General features: G+C 48.7%; 1 protein-coding gene across 1 annotated transcript in view; it reads left to right on the plus strand.

Moving 5' to 3' along the window:
• Ror2 (receptor tyrosine kinase like orphan receptor 2) overlaps positions 1-17,567 on the plus strand; it is a 210,839-nt gene extending 193,272 nt beyond the window's left edge. Inside the window, exons 5-9 of the mRNA XM_070033324.1 lie at positions 3,749-3,876; positions 9,541-9,855; positions 10,726-10,971; positions 12,684-12,886; positions 15,088-17,567. Coding sequence (XP_069889425.1) covers positions 3,749-3,876; positions 9,541-9,855; positions 10,726-10,971; positions 12,684-12,886; positions 15,088-16,533 — 2,338 coding nt within the window. The 3' untranslated portion in view covers positions 16,534-17,567. The remainder of the gene's footprint in view (positions 1-3,748; positions 3,877-9,540; positions 9,856-10,725; positions 10,972-12,683; positions 12,887-15,087) is intronic.
• Positions 17,568-18,879: the final 1,312 nt, after the last annotated feature.

An 18,879-nucleotide genomic window follows, 5' to 3' on the forward strand; every position in this document is an offset into this window, starting at 1 on the left:
TAAGTAATCCTTCCCCCAACCCCCCAGTGGGTTTTACTTTTAACAAGTACTTGGGTCAGTCCCTAGGTCTTCTTAACCCTCCTTTCCTCCCTCCTTTCCTTCCTCCTTTCCTCCCTCCCTCCCTCCCTCCCCCTCCCACTCTCCTGCCCTGTAGAGCACTTTTTTCTTCAGCATAGTAGTTCCTCCTCCTTGCGGCAGGTGCTGCCTCCCCCTCCCTCTCCCCTTTCCCTCTCCCCTCCTCTTTCTGATGAATCTTGTTGCTCAAAGTTTTGTTGTCTTCCCCTCCTTGACAGCCACTTGCTTGTCCACACAACCCTTTCTTTTCTGTGGATGTCATTAGGTCTGGGATCATGCCCGGCACCATTTAAAGGGCAAGAGATTTGCAGACTGAGTTTGCGTAATGTTGGTGTCATAGCATGAGATAAGGACATCCTTATCACTTAGGTTGCTGGGGAAACTTCAGATGCCAGATTCTGTTTCCTTAGTCGCAATACGATCAAGTATACAGCTTTTCTTGAGCTCCCAAGCTATGCCACATAAAAACAAAACATAATTCCTTTTGAAAGAAGAGATCAGTACCTTTGTACTCAAAATTCAAAAGCTAGGCTATTTTTCCAGCCACTTTTATTTAGTTTAGTTTTGCTTTCCTTTTTTTAAAATTTTGTTTTGTCTTTGCTACTGGGGCTTGGACTCGAGGCCCTGGGACTTCCGCTTGACTTTCTTGCTCACATCTGGGGCTCTGCCATTTTGAGCCATGCCTCCGTTGGTTTTTGAAAGATGGAATTTTGTGGACTTCTCTGCTCAGGCCTGCTTTGAACCATGGTCTTTCAGGTCTCAGCCTCTTGAGTAGCTAGGATTACAGGTGTGAGTCACGGATGCTCAGCTTCTATTGAGTTCTCCAAGTTCAGATTAGAAATCCAGGCTGCTGAGTGGGCTAAGGGAGAGCTGTTGGTATGAGACCGGCTCTGCAGCTCCCTGCCACCTGCCCCATGCCTGTCAGCCATCCCCTGAGGAGAATCGTGCCTTGAGACCTGAACTTTCTCCTTGGCTCTTCTAGAAGGGAAATGGATAAATTGCGCCCCCTTGTGGGCATTCACCACCATCGACTGAACGGAATCTTGTTCTGCTCATTAGTTGGCGTCAGACCAATCATGTGTGTCCTGCTTTTTCCTGTGTTTTGAGGCGTTGTCAGCATGGGCCAGGGCAGAGGCAGCTTTCATGGTAGTTTTCATTCATGTGAGTTACTGGCCAGTGTCTGCTCAACATTTAACTTCAGCTCAGAGGGTAAGAGAAGTCCCCGCTGAGCCCACACTCTAACCACACATGCTATTAGCACACACGCTTTGGTCTCCTATGCTAAGGCCCCAAGGAAATATGGTCAGTGAGTTTTCCAAAAGGGTTCCCACTCAGGGTAACCCCCCTCAGGCCTCCACTTTTATACTATTGACGTACCTGGGTTCTCTCCTTCGAGAAAGGCTTTTCTTCTGAGGCTTGAAAAGACAACAGTAGAAGAGAGAATGTCACACAGCCTTTTGTCCCAGGCATTCAGCCTTGGCCTTTGTGACAGCTCACATGGGGCTAGGATGGGAGCAGGGAGAGTATACCCATTTGGGTAAATTGATCAAATGCAGATCTCATTTGGGGATGGTCCTCATTCATCCAAGATGGAAAGATAAATGCCCTCAGGCTTGTGGGATTGACTCCAAGTTTGCTAGAAACAAGGTATTGAACTCCAGGGGTAGGGGCTTATCAGAGGCTTATCCTAGGAGCCCTAGTCCCACTGCTTTGCCTTCCCCCTCCAACCAGACTGTAGCCATGAAGGACCTGCTGTAGTCTACTGTCCTAGCTCTTTTGACAAGACGAAGGGTGCAGCTGGGTATTAAACCAGGGTGGGTTACATTGGTGAAGCCAAACCATAACAGGCTGTGAAAAAAGAATATCAGATCATCATCCCTGGGGTTGGGAAGAGGCTATGTCCCTTCCCCTCAGTAGGCTGTTCTTACGGGACAAAGTAGAACAGACTGCCACCCTGAGTCCCTGCACACCCTTCTTCACGTGCTGTCTACACAGCAGCCACCAGGCCAAGTGTACAGCCCATCTTGCAGATGCTGGGTGGGGCCAGGCTTCCTGGAACCCTCTCCTACTTCCTAGAAATATAGCAGAAGAGAGATTTGTGTGCTGCTTGTCTCCTCTACAGAGATTTCTATCCTGTGGTTGAAAATGCAACATCACAGATTAACACTGTTCTCATCAAAGCCCAGTTTGTTTTCAGAGGCCTGGTGTGATGTCTCTGGTGTGGATCAAGGGTTGTTTCATTCTCCATGTGTTTGCGACTGTATGCATAAGCATCTGTGGACATGGCCCTTAACAACCTGCCTTGCACTTCATACTCTCTTAAAGATGCCAAGCTTGCCAAGCATACATGGCTCAGACCTAAACTTAGTTACTTGGGAGGCTGAGATCTGATCAGCCCAGATGGAAAAGTCTATGGGATTAGGATCTCCATTTAGTCACCAAAAAGCTGGAAATGGAGGTGTGAGCAAGCTGTAGAATGCCAACCTCAAGTGGCAAGAACTTTAGGCCCTGAGTTCAAGCTCCAGTACTGGTACACTTATGAAGGGAGGGAAGGGGAGAGGAAGGGAAAGGAAGGGACAAGGTTTCCAGAAAAGTAATAGAGACAAAGGAAAGGAAAGAAAGACAGGAAGAAAGAAAGAAAGAAAGAAAGAAAGAAAGAAAGAAAGAAAGAAAGAAAGAAAGAAAGAAAGAAAGAAAAACTTTTTCCCCCAAGCCCTTTTAGATTTGCAGAAAAACTGAACAGAAAGTTAGAGTTCCCTTTCACCCTCCTCAGTCTCCTCTTATTGTATTCAAATATGATGATATTGGTGGACAGATATTAGGATTGTCATGAGCTCAATTGGGGGTCTACTTTAGGGCTTTCACTTGCTATGGGCTTTGTCATTTGCCCCTATAGGACCTACCAGGTATTCACAGTCATTCCCTGCCCTGGTGACTCCTTGTGTTTCCTGTATTTAGCCCTCCCTCCCCACCTGTCAATCTGTGTGTGTGTGTGTGTGTGTGTGTGTGTGTGTGTGTGTGTGCACGCGCGTGTGTGCACTCTAATACTGGGCCTTGAACTCAGGGCCTCATGCTCTCAGTTGGCTTTTTTTTTCAAGGCTTTTGCTGTACCGCTTGAGCCACACCTTCCTGTCTGGCTTTTTACTGGTTAATTGGAGATAATAGAATCTCTCAGATTAGTGTGCCCAGCTGGCTTTGAACTGAGATCCTGTGATCTCCAGCTCCTGAGTAGCTAAGATCACCGGTGTGGGTCACTGATCCCTGGAATAACCTGAGGTTCTTCTATCATCCCTGTAGTTTTGTTTTTCCGAGTGCTGCAGAGCTGGAGCACCTCAGGATGGAGACTTCAGGTTCACTCAGTTCAGGACTCACATGCCTGTCATTGAAACTTCCTCCTGGTGTTTTCATGACTTGGTAGCTCATTTCTCATTAGGGTTGAACAGTAGTCCTTTGTCTGATCTATCAGCCTATCTATCCATTTGCCTACTTGAGGATATCTTCATTGCTTCTAAGATTTGGCAATGATGAAAAACTCTGCCACAAAGCTGTGAGTGCATGGTATTGTGTGGCCATTTTTGACTCCGTTGGATAAACACCAAAAACCAACAACAAATAAGTCCGGGGCAGTAACTGTTACCTCTCAGTAAATACTTAGGGTCTCTGTGCTTAGCAGGGATGACTACCAGGAGGATGGGTTCTGCCAGCCATACCGGGGCATCGCCTGTGCGCGCTTCATCGGGAACCGCACCATCTACGTGGACTCTCTCCAGATGCAGGGGGAGATTGAAAACCGGATTACAGGTAGGAGCAAAGTCCTTCTGCACTCATCAGCTAATGACACATGCCTTCAGGCCCTCTTCCCTCTCTCCTGCAGTTAGAATTCAGAGGTCATTAGTCAGCAGTTGCTGTTGCTACAATGATTTGCCCTAAAATAGCCTTGACTTGTATGTTTAAATTAGTGCATTAGTCCGTTTTCTGTAACTGTAATAAAATGTCTGAAGCTGGGTACTTTAGAAAGTAAGTTTATTTGGCTCACAGTTTTGGAGATTGGAAACCCAACAGCATTAGTGCAGGCTCTGGTAAGGGTGCCCTGGCTTCACCACATCATGATTGGTAGCATCCTTGTGTGGGAAGGAGAGACCATTAGCAAGGAAGGAGCAACTCTGGTGGGGCGGGGTGGGGGCGGGGGAGGGGGGGAGTGATGGTAAGCTCTGTGTGTGTGTGTGTGTGTGTGTGTGTGTGTGTGTGTGTGTGTGTGTGTGTGTATGCACACTGCTTGAACTCAGGACCCGAGTGCTGTCCCTTAGTTTTGTTGTTGTTGTTGTTGTTGTTGTTGTTGTTGTTGTTTTTTAATAAGGCCGACACTCTACCACTTGAGCCACAGCTCTATTTTCACCTTTCTGTTGGTCAGTTGCAGAGAAGTCTCACAGACTTTTCTGCCTGGGCTGGCTTCTATCCTCAATCCTCAGATCTAGCTAACATTACAAATGTGTGCCACTGGCACCTGTCCAGGCTTATTCTTTTGTTAAAACTTTCTCCTGAAACTAAGCAGGATCACTTCCTGAGCACCAGCCTAGGAAGCTCTAAGGACCTTCCACAAGGCCCCACCACCTCTTACCACTACCACACTGGGGACCAAACTCCAGCACACAAACCCTTGGAAGGACAGGCCATATCCAACAGTTTGCAAGTGGGCATGGCCTAGAATATATTCAGCCACCCTTGGTCTTCTGAGATACAGTTAGCTATGTAGTCCAGGCTCACCTTGAACTTGTTATGTGTAGTCCAAGATGGTCTGAGTACTGGAATGCTGGATGTGAGCTACCACACTCTGTAACTCATACATTTTTAACTTGGCCAAACCAGATGAGTTCAAAATATTGTTTACCTCCTGTCAGAGGCTGGCTGCATTCGCTCTGCTCGACTCCTTTTTTGTTCTGTATTTCCTGACCCTCTCTATGAGTTGTATTTGGTTCAAAGGTCCATGGGGCCTGATTTCAGCTATTTGGGAGAGAGGGTTGTCAGTCACTGGCAGAGGGGACTCTGCAGTGAACACCCCCTGTCAGTCCTCAGTTCAGAACAAAGCCAGGCCTTCTAGTACCTGGCTCAGGGCCTGAGAAATGGAGCAGGTCAGCAGGAAGTGGAACTGCCTATCCTCAGTCTCTTGAGGGTTTAACTTCTCTTCTGGCTGTCAGCCCTTGGCATCCCAAGCTGTACACATTGGTGGAGTGAGTCTTCATTAAGGGAAAAGCTCACATGAAAGAAAGTGAATTAGAGCTGAGTGCTGGTGGCTCATGCCTGTAATCCTAGTTACTCAGGAGTCTGAGATCTGAGGACTATAGTTCAAAGCCAGCTGAGCAGAAAATTCCATGAGACTATCTCCCATTCACCACCAGAAAACCAGCAGTGGAACTGTAGATTCTGTCCATGGTAGCTCCTTTTTTATTTTTGTTTTTGTTTTTTGTGTTGGTCCTTGGGCTTGTACTCTTAGCCTAGACATTGTCCCTGAACTTCTGTGCTCAAGGCTAGCACTCTACTATTTCAGCCACAGCTCTACTTCTGGCTTTTTGGGGTAGTTTGTGGAGATAAGAGTCTCACAGACTTTCTTGTCCAGGCTAGCTTGGAACCACGATCCTCAACCTTCTAAGTAGCTAGGATTACAGGTGTGAGCTACCAGCGCCTGGTTGTTTCTTTTTTGTTGTTGTTGTGGTTTGAACTGGTACTGGGCTTGAACTCACAGCCTCAAGCTTTTGATTCGCTTTTTTACTCAAGGATGGCACCATACCATTTGAACCAGACCTCCACTTTTGGCTTTTTGCTGTCCAGTTTGGAAATAAAGATTTATGGGCCCAGGCTGACTTTGAGGTACAATCCTCAGATCTCAGTTTCCTGAGTAGCTGGGATTATGGGTGTGAGCCTGGATTTTGTGTAGACGTCAGAATGAGAGGTGATCACTGATTACAAAGCACCTCCCAGATAGTGGAATGGAGTAGAATGAAGACCTAAGGCAGAAGTATACTTGATGTCACTGATGAGATCTCCCTTAAATGGGAGGGCCTAAGTCATAGTCACTAAGTGCCTGCCTGGCCTGGCTGGCACAGAGCCTCTGGTGGGCAGGGCTAGGGGCCTGGTAAGGAGGGCAGTAAAAAGATACAATCTGAAAGTGCCTTCTGGCCTAGCAGGAGGCTGTTTTGAATACTGCGGTAAAAAATATTTTTTTAAGTATACTTTTAAGTGATGACCATACAGGTTGAGCCTCCTTAATCTGGAAACCTCAAATCTCAAATGCCCAAACATCTGAAATATTGGGAGATACCTCAGCAGACAGATTCCACGCCTGACCTGTGTACACAAACTGTTACATACACAAAATTGTTGAAAAGGTGTTGTAAAAGTACATTCTGGCCAGGCACTAGTGGCTCACACTTGCAATCCTAGCTATTCTGGAGGCTGAGATATGAAAATCTCAGTTCGAAGCTAGCCCGGGCAAGAAAGTCTATGAGACTCTTAACTCCAATTAACTACCACAAAGCTCTAGATGTGGAGCTGTGACTGTAAAAGCTCAGGGACAGTGCCCAGATCCTGACTTCAAGCCCCAGTACCAGCACCCCCCAAAACAAAAATATGCTAGCCACAGACTCCAAAACTAACTTAACATCCTGCCAATCAACGAACACTGAAGTCCTCACACAAGATTGACAGTTTTCTTGACCAGTGTTTAAAGGATCAGATAACTCATTTATCAAGAAAGGTATAGTATAAATTAAGTGTCCTACAAATTTGAAGTTGTTCCAATCTGATTGAATTAGGTCTTGGAGATTCAGGCATAGACAGAGATAAGGATGTGACTGTTCCGTCTCTGTGGTATCTAGATGTCATCTTCAGAATGAGCCCTCAAAGGGTGCCTTTGGAGGAGAAAAAGGAGGTGGGACTCTATAAATATCCGCTGTTACATTGTATAGGTCATTGCCACATACACACACATATGTACACACTCCCAGATTGCCTTTATTAGATAACTTCTTCCTGTTTGGAGTCAAGGACAGTGTATTTTTTGTTTACATAGATACTGAAGTTTGAACTTGAAGCCTTACACCCTTGCCTGATTCTGTGTGTGTGTATGTATGTGCATGCATGAATGTGTACATGAACACATGCCTATGTACATGTCTGTGTATACCTGTCCTAGGATTTGAACTCAAGGCACTAGCTCAAAGCTAGTGCTCTACCACTTAAGCCACAGCTCTGCTTCCAACTCTTTTTTGGTGTTAATCCTCTTGCTTAGGCTGGCTGTAAACCATGTTCCTCCATTCTCTTCTTCATGAGTAGCTAGGATTACATGCATGAGTCACCAGCACCCAGCTTCTTGCTTGAGTTTTTATTCAAGATTGTCATTCTACCACTTGAGCCACAGCTCCACTTCCCTGCTTTGTGCTAGTTAATTGGAGATAAGAGACTCTTGGGCTTTTCTGCCTCAGCTGGCTTCAGACTATGATGCTCAGATCTCAGCCTCCAGTGTAGGTAGGATTACAGGCATAAACCATCAGCACCTGGCTAAGGCTAACATTTTTCATTGCCCTCCCCTTAATTGACAGGTGTGTTTAAACCTCAATTCTTCCACCAAAATCTAAGACATCTTGTGCCTTACTTCCCACCCTCTGTTCCTCAGACAGAAGGAGCTTTAAGGACTATCATGATGTCTGTAGTGTCCACTCTGGTCAGGACAGGGTCCTTGCTCCCAGGTTGTTAGCAGACCCTGTCAATCAGCTCGAGGTCCATTCAGAGCCATGTCTATTTTATAGACTATCTGTAGACACCTTCCCATGTATGAGGGAATTAAATCACTTCATTGGGAACAAGAAGAACTTAGAAAGGATCTAGTGTGGGCCACAGTTACTGGGCTCCTTCACTAGCTGCTTCTGCCCCTGCCTCAAGGGCCCTGGAAATAAGTGGCACTATTGCCATCTGCTGGCTGGATTTGGTACTTCATACAAAAAATCCCCAGTGGATCCCTGGCACTAAAATTCCAACTTCTGGGGTTTCTTGATGTGTTGGAGGACACAGTCTCTGCAGCATGGGTGGGCAAAGCTCTTACAGATCAGCATTTAAGCAGTTCTTCTGTAGGTTAAAGGGGAGGAGGATAGCATCTCCTTCCCATTGCTCCTTTCACGTAGTGCATCCCAGGGCACACCAAATCTTTCACACCTGGAGCTTGCTACTGCCAGATTTTATCCAGATATGCATCCTGACACCCCTCCCCGCCATAATGCACATCTGATTCATCAGCTGTCCCTTCCCTTGTCTTCCCTTCCCCTTCCCCTTCACTCTCCTTGGCCGTGTAACACAGGGCTGCCATTTCCTTTTTGTGGACACCTTTCTTGTGCCCTGTGAGGTTTCCTGACCTGGGCCAGCCTGGAATACTGGGAAGACAGGGCTCAAGGACTTACCTCTTGTCCTGCACCGTTATCTGGAAGTCTCCATACTTAGGCACTGTACCCTGTGCCTGCAGAACCCTGAGTCAGATCCTTAGAAGATGGCTCCTGTGCCTGAGATCTGAATCTTCCTGTCCTAGAAGAGGTATCAGCTAAGAGCTTTGGGGCCTGGCTTTTCTGCTTTCTTGTTTTATTTCTGAGTTTGTAAGAGGGTTCCACATACCCGTGTCTGCTGCTAATCAGAGAGGTCAGATAGGTGTCCTTGGCCTGCCTCTAGGAGCCCTGCTAGGGTTTCCACCAAAGAGTGCTGGAGGTTCTCATCATGGTCAGGGCTGGGGGGGGGGGGGGTCACAGGTCTGGGGAAGGGTGTCCAGGGCTGGCTGGGAGTTGGGGGGGGGGTAGGCTGTACTGGGTTCAAAGTGGAGGGAAGGGTTGGGCAGGGATGGGAGGGTGTTCAGGGCTCACTGTGGGGAGAGAGGTTGGAGGAGTGAGCAGGGCTCCGTGTGTGTGCGTGTGTGTGCATGTGCGTATTCCGTGTGTGTGTGCATGTGTGTGTTCCATGTGTATGTGTATGGTTATACAAGGGTGGGGCTGTTGGGTGTCTTGTGCCACAGATGGATAACGCTATGAAAAGGTAGAGTAGGGTATCCATGGCCCAGAGAGTGATGGAGGGGCAGAGCAGGGCGTCCCCGGATGAGTGTGGAAAGTGGCAGGATGCGAGGTTAGGTTATGGGTGGGGTCTCCGGATTGAGGGGGAATAGGAAGTCGGGTCACTGACTAAATGTCTCAGAGGAAGGCAGGGGATCTGAGTCGGGAAGGGCATGGGGCAGAGGGTCTATGGTTGACGCCTGGGAAGGAGAGTCGAGGCACTGGAGAGACTGAATAACCCATGCAGAGGCCCAGGCGCAGCGAGGAGGGAAGAGGCCGGATCAGGGACCCGGGGCAGGAGTTAGCGGTGGGACGATGTCTGGGTGGCATGCTGGCGTGAGGCGTACAGGCCAGGCCTGCCTCTTACCGAAGTCTGTCTCCGCAGCGGCCTTCACCATGATCGGCACCTCCACGCACCTGTCGGACCAGTGCTCCCAGTTCGCCATCCCGTCCTTCTGCCACTTCGTGTTCCCGCTGTGCGATGCGCGCTCCCGGGCGCCGAAACCCCGCGAGCTGTGCCGGGATGAGTGCGAGGTGCTGGAGAGCGAGCTGTGCCGCCAGGAGTACACCATCGCGCGTTCCAACCCGCTCATCCTCATGCGCCTGCAGCTGCCCAAGTGCGAGGCGCTGCCCATGCCCGAGAGCCCGGCCGCCGCCAACTGCATGCGCATCGGCATTCCCGCCGAGAGGCTGGGCCGCTGTGAGTGCCAGGGGTTACGAATGGGCCTCTCGTCCCCATACCCATTGGGTCTCCAGTTAGATCCCTCTTCTACCTTGAGCTTGGGGATCTAACGTCTCAAAAGCGGAAGAGGTTTGGCACCTGTTGGGATTTGGAGGAGAAGGGCCAGTTTGGGCCTGATCGTCCCCAAGCATGTCGAGGTGGGGGGTGTAGAGGGGCGCAAAGTGGTGTTGAAGGCCCAGAAGAGAGTGAGGAAAGCTAATTTCATCAGTGAATGCTTCAGGGGGACTGCCATCCATGGGGCACAGGAATCTCTTTTTCCAAGGCTGTATACCACCTCTGTGGCTAGTGTGGAGCGTAGGAGTGAGCCGGCTTCTTACTATGCAGCCACAGCCTGATCTCAAGACCCAGACTGCAGGACTTGCCTGTGCTCTGGAGCAAGTGCCCAAACACCTGCTTTCTCCATATTCACCAGGCAGGTGATGGCCATCCCTACCTCCCAGAGTTAGGGTGGAGGCTGTGGTGGTAATTAGGCACCTCTACAACAGTGCATAGGGTACACTGCATACAAGCCTAGAGCAAAGGCACATCCTCAGTTGGGAGCACTTGCATGGAGGTGAAATGGTGTTTTGTTCTTATAGGTAGCTGAGCCAGTGGCCTACCACACAGTGGCCTATCAGATTGCAGGGCCAGGTCTAGCTCTGCCCTTGCTGTTTGCACATGTGGATTTTGTTTCTAGGTTTACTTTGGTACCAGTAGGTACCAAGTTTTGGTGCACATGGAAAGGTAGTTTTGTGATTCTCTGTAGCCTTGGAAGGAGGGTGAGCTCTGTGCAAGGGTGGGCTGTTTTCCTGATGCTCAGCCTTCTAACGCTCTGCCCCTCTCTCTCAGATCACCAGTGCTACAACGGCTCTGGCTCGGATTACAGGGGGATGGCCAGCACCACCAAGTCAGGGCACCAGTGCCAGCCTTGGGCCCTACAGCACCCTCACAGCCACCACCTGTCCAGCACAGACTTCCCTGAGCTTGGAGGGGGCCATGCCTACTGTCGGAACCCCGGAGGCCAGATGGAGGGTCCCTGGTGTTTTACGCAGAATAAAAACGTACGCATGGAACTGTGTGACGTTCCCTCGTGTAGTATGTATTCTCTCTCTCTTTTTTTAAAAATAAACATTGACTGTTGAGTTGGCCTGTGATGAGGGTATTGGGTCTTCCATGAGACACTGGGGGCCTGGTGTCCCATCTTGCTGCCCTGATCATTTGCTTTACAGAAAGCTATTGTTGAGTATGAAAGTAGTATCGGATCATTGGAGGGTACCTTAAAATACAGAAAATTCTGAAAGATGCTGGGCCAAGTCATCCCTCATTTCTTGGGCCTTCCCTCAATCCTTTCCCTGTATAAGGTATTAGTATAAAATAGAAAAATAGAATTTGGAGTTGGGTACCAGGGTCTGTCTCAAGCCTGTAATCATAGCTATTCAGGAGTCAGACCTGAGGATCATGGTTTGCAGTCAGCCCCGGCAGGGAAGTCTGTGAGACTCACATCTCCAATAAACTACCCCCCCCAAAAAAAGTGGAACTGTGGCTCAAAGTGATAGAGCATTACCCTTGAGCAAAAGAGCTCAGGAACAGCATGTAGGCAGGGACGGAGTTCAAGCCCCGTGATTCACAAAAAATAAAAAAGAAGAAGACAATAGCCACACCTGCTCTTAAAGTACAGTGGACTAGAGGGCCTGGGAAGGTGACTGGGGGCAGGGAGGTGGAGCAGTGCAGCCTGGGTGATCAGCCGGCAGCCAGCACCCAGCCTGTTATCCTCCTAAGCAATCTGGTGCCCCCCACCTCCACCCCAAACCTCTGCAATTTTTCCTAAATCCTTTAGAGGGAGACAAAGACTGGTTTAAGAAAATATTGTAGGGGCAGCTTGAACTGGTTCATTTTGCTTTTAAGAGTTCTTTGCCCCTTGCCTGGTGCTGGTGGCTCATGTTTCTAGGCCTAGCTACTTAGTGGGCTGAGATCTTCAGATCATGGTTCAAAGCCAGCCTGGGCCGGGAAATCTGTGAGATTCTGATCTACAGTGTACCACCAAAAAGCTGGAAGTAGAAGTGTAGCTCAAATGGAAAACACCTGCCTTAAATAAAAATGCTAAAAGACAGGGAGTGCCCAGGCCTTGAGTTTAGCCTCAGCATGGGCACACACACACACACACACACACACACACACACACACACACACACACACACACAAATCCTTTGTCCCTCGTACATGTTGTATGGGACAGATTTTATTGAATACCTTTGCACTTTTCAGTCAAATTCATTCTTAGGTTATTATCCTAAATGAAAATACTACCATCATACGAAATTGGAAAAGAAGAAAATATCCAAGCATTAAAATGTTGAGGAAGCGAAAGACATCTCGATTCCTCAGTACTGAGTCTTGCTTACTGAGAACATGGGCATCTGGAGTATTCTCTCTATGTCATTCATTGGTTAGCATTTGGGGAACCCAGATCAAAATCCAATAGTGGAGCATGGCTCCCAAGCATCAGGAAGGGAAAGTGGATGTGGGCGTTGCTGGTACTGAGACCTCTAGTGGGCATTGTTGGTACTGAGCCCTTGAGTTTGACTGCGTTTGATGTGGTACATTCCAGTTTGTTTCGTGGTAGGAGGTCTGAGTTGTACCCAGCAGGATGCTTGTTGTTAAATCTGGGGTGCAATTTTGCTTCTGTATACAATTCATCTAAGTATGAAATGTTTCTACTGGAGGGGAGCTGGGGGCCCCTGGTGGAGAGCCCAGAGCTGGAAAGAAGATGTTCTCTGACAATACTGAAAGCTTCCTGTCATTCACAGGTCCCCGAGACAGCAGTAAGATGGGAATTCTATACATCCTGGTCCCGAGCATTGCCATCCCCTTGGTCATTGCCTGCCTTTTCTTCTTGGTGTGCATGTGCCGGAATAAGCAGAAGGCATCGGCTTCTACACCTCAGCGGCGTCAGCTGATGGCCTCCCCCAGCCAGGATATGGAGATGCCACTCATCAACCAGCACAAACAGGTCCCTACTCATATTCTGGCCAGGCTCCTCCACGGTTAACCTGTGGGGATTAAGGGCCTTAGTTTCCTTCACACAGCACAAGATTCTTCTTTGTTTCTTCTTTTGGTGCTAGTACTGGGGCTTGAGCTCAGGGCCTTGAGTTCTTGCATCATTTTTTCCTGCTTAAGGCTTGTGCTCTGGTACTTGAACGATACCTCCACTTTTAGCTTTTTGCTGGTTATATAAGGTAAGAGTATGGTGAATTTGTCTGCCCGAGCTCGCTTTTAACCCTGTTCCTCAGATCTCAGCCTCCTGAGTAGCTAGGATTACAGACATGAACCATTGGTGCCTACAGAGTTGTTTTAATATGCCAACAAATGGCTGGTATATTTGGATTCCACCATCTCAAGTTGATGGATTCCTGCCTGTTGTACCAGGGCTACTCAGAAGCCCCAGCTATCTGTCCTCACTGCTCATTTGCCTCAACCTTGTCCACATAAGAAAAAGATGTCCAACTTCACTTGTAATTTGGCTTTTTTTTGTGGGGGGTGGTTGGGGGAGAAAGATACTGGTACTGGAGTTTGAACGCAGGCCTGAACATGCTGTCCCTCAGATTTTTCCCTCAAGGCTGGTGCTCTACCACTTGAGCTATAGCTCCACTTTTGGCTTTTTTTTCTGGTTAATTGGAAATATGAGTGTCATTGTCTTCCCTACTTGGGCTGGCTTTGAACCTTGATCCTCAGATCTTAGCCTCCTGAATAGCAAGGATTACAAGCATGAGCTACCAGCACTCAGGTTAACATTGACATTTTTGAGGGGTCTGTTTGGGAGTGAGTTTTCAGTCGATTGTTTTGGTTTTTATTTATTGAGGGAGGACAGGATACTAGTCTCTAATAGATATTGGAGGGACAAGCCTTTTCTGAAAGGCTGCCCCATTCTGAGGGTTTGTAGATGGTGTGGGAGGGGGTTGGTTAGAGGGATCAGAATTGGTTCCTTTGTCCATCTTGGTGGAAGGGCTGTTAGTTCACCATAGGCCAGAGGAAGCATCATTCTCAGTAGCTTTTCATGATCTCTCAGAGGCTGTTGGGCAGAGTTGGTTCATTTGGTTCTTCGGCCAGAGATTTGTGAGTGTTTCCCATGACGTATAACACAGAACCCCTTGGCTGCTGGCATGCTGGCATACTGGCCCCTTCTCAGCCTCTGAGAAGAAGAGCTAGTCATTTGGAGGGGCGGGGGGGGTGGCAGGGAGCAGTCCTGTGGATCCTAGGATACAGGCAGGGTCCGAGGATCCATACCACCCGGACAATACTTCTGCCAAAAGTGAATTGAATTGAGAATCTAATCAGAGTCAGGCTGATTACAGGGAGACTCTGCACAAGAGCTGAGCTGGGCTCTAAAATGACTGAACAGTGACAGGCAAAAACAAATCCCAAGAAAGGCACTACAGGGTCATTAAGAAAAAGAGGACTGTGCTGTGATGTGTGCAGTACTGGGGAGATAGGGGAGCACTGTTGGAAAGTACTGGGAGAGCTGGTGCTTGGGCTCAACTATGGGGCAGGGGTCTGTGGATGCAGAAAGGTGCACGCTTGCACTCTGGTGGCATACTGGCTATATTTTAGAGTAACCTCATAAGGACCCAGGTTAGACCATGAGGCGAGGTATTTGGATGGAAGCAACACAGCATTAGAGCTATTTTTAAGATGAATCAGGGCCAGGCACTGATGACTCATTCCTGTAATCCTAGCTACTCGGGAAGCTGAGATCTGATCATTGAGGTTTAAAGCCAGCCCAGACAGAAAAGTCTGTGAGGCTCTAGTCCCCAATTAACTACCAAAACCTGGAAGTGGAGCTGTGGCTCAAGTGGTAGAACCTTAGACTAGCCTTGAGCATAAAAGCTTAGGCTCTAAATTCAAGCCTCAGTACCAGCACACAGACACACCTGATTAATCATGATTAATCATCCTTCTCTCGAAGGATGAAAGAGGAGACATTGATTTGTATTTGCTAACTGCCAGGTTGAATTGAAACTCCTTTGTTCAGCTCTTTAAAGATAATACTAATAGTAATAATAATACTAGATTAATCAGGTACCTGGAGCTGGGTAGGACTAACAAAGTTGTGCCATATGATGGTGGCATCAGGATTATGCCTCTCCAGATGCTCTGCTTCTCTCTTCTGGCATCTCTGTGACAGGTTTCATTTGGTGGTTTTCTTCTTGGCAGGCTAAACTCAAAGAGATCAGCCTGTCCACAGTGAGGTTCACAGAGGAGCTGGGGGAAGACCGGTTTGGAAAAGTATACAAAGGACACCTGTTTGGGCCCACCCCGGGGGAGCAGACCCAGGCCGTGGCTGTCAAGACATTGAAGGACAAAGCGGAAGGAGCCCTCCGGGAGGAGTTCCGGCATGAGGCCATGCTGCGGGCGCGGCTGCAGCACCCCAACCTTGTCTGCATGCTGGGCGTGGTGACCAAGGACCAGCCCCTCAGCATGATCTTCAGCTACTGCCCACACGGCGACCTCCACGAGTTCCTGGTCATGCGCTCGCCTCACTCTGATGTGGGCAGCACGGATGATGACCGCACTGTGAAGTCGGCCCTGGAGCCCCCCGACTTTGTACACGTGGTGGCACAGATCGCTGCCGGCATGGAGTATCTGTCCAGCCACCACGTGGTCCACAAGGACCTGGCCACCCGTAACGTGCTGGTGTATGACAAGCTGAACGTGAAGATCTCAGACTTGGGCCTCTTCCGTGAGGTCTATTCTGCCGACTACCACAAGCTGACGGGTAATTCGCTGCTGCCCATCCGCTGGATGTCCCCCGAGGCCATCATGTATGGCAAGTTTTCCATCGACTCGGACATCTGGTCCTACGGCGTGGTCCTGTGGGAGGTCTTCAGCTATGGCCTGCAGCCCTACTGTGGATACTCCAACCAGGACGTGGTGGAGATGGTCCGGAACCGGCAGGTGCTCCCCTGCCCGGATGACTGCCCCGCCTGGGTCTACGCCCTCATGATCGAGTGCTGGAATGAGTTCCCCAGCCGGCGACCGCGGTTCAAAGACATCCACAGCCGGCTGCGAGCCTGGGGCAATCTGTCCAACTACAACAGCTCGGCACAGACGTCGGGAGCCAGCAACACCACACAGACCAGCTCCCTGAGCACCAGCCCCGTGAGCAACGTGAGCAACGCCCGCTACATAGGGCCCAAGCAGAAGGCCCAGGCCTTCCCACAGCCCCAGTTCATCCCCATGAAGGGCCAGATCAGACCCATGGTGCCTCCACCCCAGCTCTACATCCCGGTCAATGGCTACCAGCCAGTGCCGGCATATGGGGCCTACCTGCCCAACTTCTACCCCGTCCAGATCCCCATACAGATGGCGCCGCAGCAGGTGCCCCCGCAGGTGGTCCCCAAGCCCAGCTCGTGCCACAGCGGCAGCGGCTCCACCAGCACGGGCTATGTCACCACCGCGCCCTCCAACACCTCTGTGGCGGACAGGGCCGCCGTCCTCTCCGAGGGCACCGAGGACGCACAGAATGTTCCAGAAGATGTCACCCACAACCCCGTGCAGGAAGCAGAGGAGGAAGAGGAAGGCTCTGTCCCCGAGACCGAGCTCTTGGGAGACAGTGATGCCCTGCAGGTGGATGAAGCCCAGGTTCAGATGGAAGCCTGAGAGGCCTGCAGCCCAGGGCACCGGGAGAGAATTTCCTGCCCCAGCTCACTGGAACTTCAGCCGGCAGCCACAGCAGAGCCCCCAGGACTGGTTTGCAGACTTTACTTCCTGAGACGGGGCGAAATCCTGGCCTGGACTGTCTGTTCTCCGCACTGAGAGCTGCCACTGTGACCCCCGGATTGGGCTGCAGGACACGGTGACCCCACGGCACTGCCTGCTTATCCCGGTGGTATTCCATTGTAGATGGATCAAGTTATTTCCAGACTTGGAGAAAACAGGGCTACTGAAGGTGATGGAGAGGCACCTGGGATTTGGAGATCCTCAGCAAGCTGGCCTGCTGGCTTGAGGCTGGAGGCTGCTGATTCCCTCAGCTGCCTTCTTCTGGGACTCTGAGCCGCTAGAGATAAATAGGGACAGGACACTGCCACCTTCCAGGGACTAAGGAGAAAGGGGCTTCTTAAATTTGGAGCCCCCCCCCCTTGAATTTAAAAAGAAAAGCAGTATGTGCCTTTACACAAACCGACAAAGCCTTGTAATTTTGTGAAATGATTTTAATTATATTTGCATATATGTGGTGCCCACAATTCCAGAATTGGAAAAAGTATTTCTTGGCTTTCAGATGTTCAAAAGGAAGCAATCTTGTACAGAAAACAGCATTGTTATTTTTTTTTAGCAATCATGTATATACCTTACGTGTAATTTATATGGGGTTTTCCTTTGTTTGGTATACCATTTTCATGGAAGTATTTGATCTTAAATAATGACTTAATAATTTAACTGTTTACATGATCCACTTGGGGATGCTATCAAGCTGTGGTTTTGATGTGCTGATTTTTTGTGCCACGTGTAAGCCCGGTCCATTCATTTCAGAATCCCCATCACACAAAAGCTCACAGGCAATGCCGCTGCCTGTACCTTGAATACCTTGTCAGTTCTGTTTGTAAATCTCATGGCTGGTGTATCCAATAAAGTGAAGCAGACCATTTGTCTGGCTCTCTCCAGGCTGGGAGGGCGGAAGGCTGTGTTAATGCTGATTATTGAGATGAAGCCTTTTCTGTAGATTTCAGAGACTTGCTAGAACTGGTGTTCCATGCTAACGTGGATATAGCAGTAATAATTATGAGAAATGCAAAAAAAAAAAGTGATTGCAATGCTTGTTTGTCTGTTTGTGCCAGTTCTAGCACTCGAACACAGGGCCTCTTCATCTCACTTGGTCCTTCACTCAAGAAGAACCATGCACTCTATCACTTGTGCCACAGCTCTAGTTCTGGCTTTTTGCCGGTTCATTGAAGATAAAAGTCTCAAGGCCTTTCCCGCCTGGTCTGGCTTTGAACTGTGATCCTCAGATCTCAGCTTCCTGAGTAACAGGAAGTTATAGGTATGGGCCACTGCACTCAACTTACTCCTTTATTTTTAATATAACCTTAAAAAAGTTTGTTAGTCTATATTAATTGGATATATGAACAGGATTCAGCATAAGTTTTCAACATGTGCATGTACTGATAAAATCCAGGCCCCTTTGTCCACCCTTGCTGCAACTTCCCAATATTTAGTGATCACTATTTTGCACTCAGAATGACTCTTTTCCAAATATTTTCTGTTGAGATCTCAGGTACAAATTGATTACTGAAGATGTGAAAATGACCTTTGGGTTTTGTTTTGTTTATGCTGGGAGTGGGGCTTGAACTTAAGTCCTGGGCACTCTCCCTGAGCTGTATTGCCACAGCTTTCCTTCTGGCTTTTTGGTGATTAATCCTACCTGGGCTGGCTTCAAACCCCATTCCTCAGATCTTTTAGTGGCTAAGATTACAGATGTGAGCCACCAGTGCCAGGCTGTGGACAGACAACACACTAACACTGCCTCTCTGAGATGTAGAAGCAAGAATTTTGTTAAGGAAAATCATCATTAATTTCAGATACACAAAACAATTCAAGGTAGGCTATCAAAACCAAGTGACTAACATACATATTGTCTAGAAAAATCTATTCGAGTTCTTATCTTTTACTCCCCCATTTCTGTCCTTTCCTGCTGAGCAGGAAAGCTTTACCCATAAATGTGAGTAGACTTCAGCTGGGGCACTAAATTAACTTATGTCTGAGGGGAAATGGGTGGGTATTCAACTCTAAAGAGAGCCCAATATTCTTACAGTTCAGATTGTGAATGAAACTTCTCTTGTGCACACTTTCTTCCTACTTCTTCCCGGGGGACAGTCACTGCAGGATTAATTTGGAGTGTGAGCCCCAGGAGACACTATTCCTGATCATTCAGAGGGAATCCCTGGGTTCTTTAGCCTAAAGATTTGTGGTTATAGCTGATTTAACAACCTTTCTCTCTCTCTCTCTCTC

The sequence above is a fragment of the Dipodomys merriami genome, unplaced genomic scaffold (assembly GCF_024711535.1).
Source record: "Dipodomys merriami isolate MVZ:Mamm:240054 unplaced genomic scaffold, mDipMer1.0.p SCAF_22, whole genome shotgun sequence".
NCBI classification, from domain to species: Eukaryota; Metazoa; Chordata; class Mammalia; order Rodentia; family Heteromyidae; genus Dipodomys; species Dipodomys merriami.